At 26.5% G+C, this 4,767-nt stretch overlaps 1 protein-coding gene across 1 annotated transcript in view; it reads right to left on the bottom strand.

Moving 5' to 3' along the window:
* Positions 1–1,967: 1,967 nt before the first annotated feature.
* The window catches only part of LOC108690997 (prosaposin-like), a 3,084-nt gene continuing 284 nt past the window's right edge, over positions 1,968–4,767 (bottom strand). The window contains exons 2-6 of the mRNA XM_018198590.1: positions 3,116–3,351; positions 2,908–3,042; positions 2,681–2,839; positions 2,390–2,593; positions 1,968–2,245 (exon numbers count right to left, since the gene is read on the bottom strand). Of these exons, the coding sequence (XP_018054079.1) occupies positions 2,405–2,593; positions 2,681–2,839; positions 2,908–3,042; positions 3,116–3,351 (719 nt within the window). The 3' untranslated portion in view covers positions 1,968–2,245; positions 2,390–2,404. The remainder of the gene's footprint in view (positions 2,246–2,389; positions 2,594–2,680; positions 2,840–2,907; positions 3,043–3,115; positions 3,352–4,767) is intronic.

Raw genomic sequence — 4,767 nt, 5'->3', positions numbered from 1 at the left:
ACGTGTCAATTTGCCATTATGTTGCTGGCACGATACTATATATAAAACGCGAGTTTTATCGTGTGCCGTCATTTTGTCATTTTGCCAACATTTCGCATTATTAATTCTCAATATTTGATCTTGAAATTTCATAAACTAGTGATGTCTATTTACTCTCATATTGCTAACTCAGTTTGCACATAAGATTCCAATAGCAAATTTCAATTATCAAATTTCAATAACTCGTGCAGTATATTAATTTGCTAAATCACGCTTGGTTATCTGAGAATATTTTATGTTTATAGAGAATATTTTAGTTGTTTTTGGATCTTGTGTCATGTATTTTGTTCTGTGTGTTTTTGTTTGATATTTTGAATATGGTGTAAGCTTATTAAAAGTAAAAGTAAGAAATTGATTAATCAGTCGATCATTCTTCTCATATTCGCATATCATATATGAATATGCATTTCTTTACATGCATTTTTTGTATCGTCAAATTTTTTATTATTTTATTATTTACTAATTTTTCATTGTTATATCTTATTAATATTATAAATTTCAATTTTTCGCGAAATATGTAGAGTAAAATTATTTATTTAGAACAGCAATCAATTTATTATTAATACCATAAGTAAATTCTTTTTTAATTTAAATAATATAACTTAAATAATATTAAAACAATATGTGTCGCGAAGAAACATTCGATCGAAATTCTTATATGAATAATTAATAAAGGAATTTGTGAATACTTTTTTAAAATAATTTATCATTATCTTAAATTTTTTGATACGATTGCCTCGTGTATACCTATACGAACGTAGGTAATATTGTCTGCTGGCGATAATAATGGTGACAACAGAAAGTTTTCCCTTTCTTATCTATTTTTAATTGAAATATGATCAGACTATAGCCAGATGCGACTAAAGGTAAATCCAATCTGGACCGAAGAAAGAAGAAAAACATGACGGAAAGAATAACGTAAATGATCAATTTTGACGTAGAGTAATAAGGTAATGTTATACATTATCTTATTAGAAAATAGAGGAAAATTAATAATAAAGAAAATTGACAAGCAAATAAACAAATTAATTTATTTGTTTGTCAATTTTCTTTATATTTTCCTCTATTTTCTTATACATTAGGTGTAGTAAAAAGAAATCCATTATTTTTCCATTCAATTTCATGCAAAAATAATTTTTTTTTACTACACCTAATATATATGTATATGAAATTGGAAAGACCCCATTTAAATCCTAATCGCACGCATATAATTGAAACTCTAATTCATAAAATTATTGCTTGAATAGTTTTCAGATATTCCGCTGGATTAACCAACAAATCGATTCCCTTAATAAGTCGTGTCTCATGTCGCGCGCGATTTTAATTAAAGATTTTTTTTTTAAGTTAAAATACGGATAAGTAGGAAAATGAAAATATGGACAAAATATGGACAAGTAGGAATAGACTAAAGTACGGATAGAGAGGAATATAGTTAAGAATCCACATATTATAAAAATACAGCGGAAAGACCTAAACACATTGTTGGATCTTCTATTTAACGCAGTGATAACGCGTTAAGTATTTTCTCGCGATTTTCTGAAGATTCATAAAGTCTATTTTGCTGTTTAATCATATATATATCTTTAATAATATATAATTAATTCATATTAAATTATTTATAAATTGTCATTCTTTATTTTATTATTATCGCAATTATAAAAATAACAGATTATTGCTTAATATTATAGATTAAATTTAAAACAGACATATGAAATGATAAATTTAATATATCACTTCAATTGCATGAAATATCAACTTATATTATTTTAACTGAAGAAATATTCTTCTATAGTGCTATTAAAATTATTACTGTGATATCTACTTAAATAATACAGTAACTTAAATAAATCACGCATAATATTTTGTTTAAATATAAAAATCTCAATGGCAGTCGAATCTATACAGATCAATGCTTGATCTGTGCTTAATTACAGAGATTTAATGATTGATATGTACTATTATAAAATAGGTTCTTCGCTATGGTTAATATCTCTATAATTCTAATAATATTTCCAATTGAGAAACATAGCATATTATCTCTTCGTTAGATTTCTTCATTTCGCTTTCAATTTGCATTACATTTGTATGCAATTTGTATTACACGAACTTATGCAACTCGTTCATGAATTTATTTTCATGGATTGACTTATATGTAATGATACTCAGGTATTTCATTGTGATTATACTATGTTTCATTGATTAAGTACTGAAAAAGAAATTCCTTTTATTTTTATCGTAAAATATTTTATCGTACAAAGTATTTTTATTGAAAAATAATTGTGATAAATTGTTAAATCGAAACATTTTTATCTTGTGTATATTCTAAGAAATAATTCACATATTTCTCTACCTTTTGCAACAATAGTTACATTTCATCAAGATTATCAGTTGGAACACACAAACGAAGATAATTGCATACTTCTTCGGTAGATGAGTCTACAAGTAATAACCCTACAAGTCCTATGCTATACGTCTGCACAAAATTTGTACATACAATGTTCAAAGTACGTGGCAAACGATTACATAATTTATTCAATTCAACTTCAATGCTAGTCTGAAACATCAACATTATTATATCGAATAGATTGAATAATCAAATTTAACATAAATATTGTTAATATAATAAACAGTAGACTAATACCTTAGTTTTATCGCTTTTAATAACATTATAAATCTGCGATACTGCAAGCAAACAGAATGGACAATTTGGCTTATTTTTTATGCTAATGAAATTCTTAGGAATTTCTTCCCATATATTTACTAATGATTCCGATGGGCAAATACGTATCATAGAACAAACCTTAAATTACAAATCTTAAATAAATTATATTTTACTGGTTCATTGTTTTAAATACAAAAATATATTACCAGAGATGGATCGATATCCATAGCAAGTGTGGTCACAATTGCACCTCCATAAGTATTTACAACATTTTGACAATCATCTCTAATGAAAGTAGGTATTTTTATACACACTCTTCCAAGAAATTCTTTCACTTTTTCCTTAAATTTTGGTATATTTATGAAGCTTATATAATATTATATGCGCAGAATCATAAAATTTAATATTTATTACCTCATTTACATTTGTAATGTCTCCAAAATAAACAAATACTAGCAATAAATATTCGCACAATGTACACGTTTTCGTTTTATTAATATTTTCGGATTGCAAAGGATAAGGCAGTAATTCAAGTGGCAGTTGCATCATTTCAACTTCCGATGTTGACTGTTTTTTGAGAGAAATCTCTTTTCGAAGTTCTTCCTCCATCATACTCACTTTGGGATCAGTTGTGACCATTTCAGCTGTGGCTATTGAAAATTAAAGAATTGCATTCATGTAATTTTCAATTTTATAAGTTACCATTATAAAAATCTAGAGTTAAAAAAATTATTTTCAAAATAATAATCTTAATGTTAACAGGACACGTTCAGCAGACAAAACAGAGTTCAGTACTTCTTCAGAACGTTTAATGATTCTTTAATATAATTAGGCCTTGCCTTTAGTTTTTGTTGAGTTAAGTGTAAGAAATCAATTATGCAAATAAAGAATTATTGAGTGTTTACTGATCTGCTGTGCTGAAAGTGAATAATTTTTAATGTAGATAATGTTGGCTTGTTTAACAATCTGCTGTTTCATTGTTCATGTAATTTGTTGTACATGAACGAAAAATCCTGAGCTGGTACTAAGAGTTCAGAAAACTTTAACTTTATCTCATTTATAAGTTTTTATTTCTGCTACAATTAGTATATTTGTAGAAATATATCATTGACTCAACAATATAGAGTTTTGAAATATTATTTTGTAAAGAAATATCTTACTCATATTAGTTAATAATAAGCATTATTGTAGCATTAGCATATTATAAGTATAAGCTATTACCATTATTGTAATGTTACAATATTCCACTAACAACAATCGTATCATGACATTCTATCTAAATAAATTAAAAGTTCAAATCAATAGATTTATCCTGTTTATACAGTATTTTCAGTACATACAATAGTTTTGTCATGAGAATAAAAACAAATCTCGTGAATGTAAGAATAGAGAGCGAAACCGAAAGATAGCAATAATAAAAAAGAAAAAGGCTCGCGAGAAAGGAAGATTGAAAGGATTTCATAATAGAGAAATGAAAGAGAACCGATGAAATCTAAAGCCATTATACGTACTGGAAATTAAACATTGTATCCAAATAAAATTAAAAGGCTTGTAGATAAAACTAAACTTCGGTTACAAATAAAAACTAAGGTCAATAATTATAGACAATTCTTGTTTTAATCGCCTTAAGATACTACACATAGATAATACACACAACTCTGTAATGATTTATGACATCTTAAGATTATATTTAATTTTAAATATAAGAATCAACTATAAATGCCGGCTTAAATGTGGCTTGCAAATAAAATTAAACATTGCTTGCAAATAAAGATTTTAAATATTATCATAATATTTACAAGGTAAAGGTACAAATATTACATGCGTGTAACTGTCAAACAAAAAAAAATAATCTAGAAAGAAGTGCGCATCAGCGATTATCACAGATGTGACAAAGGCTGCGTTCTGAAAGTATGCTTTCAACGTTAATACATTCTATCATTAGACGTAAAAACAAGGATAGAACGCACTGATAGTGCTGCAATAAAAGCGCGCTCTTGAAACGCAGTCAAAAAGAAAGAATTATAACATAAGATAACTTAGAATATGTATATATATATATATAT

This window comes from Atta colombica, unplaced genomic scaffold (genome assembly GCF_001594045.1).
Source record: "Atta colombica isolate Treedump-2 unplaced genomic scaffold, Acol1.0 scaffold38, whole genome shotgun sequence".
In the NCBI taxonomy this organism is placed as follows: domain Eukaryota; kingdom Metazoa; phylum Arthropoda; class Insecta; order Hymenoptera; family Formicidae; genus Atta; species Atta colombica.
Note: the sequence above shows the minus strand (reverse complement) of the source record. Positions and strands in the feature narration are given on the sequence as shown.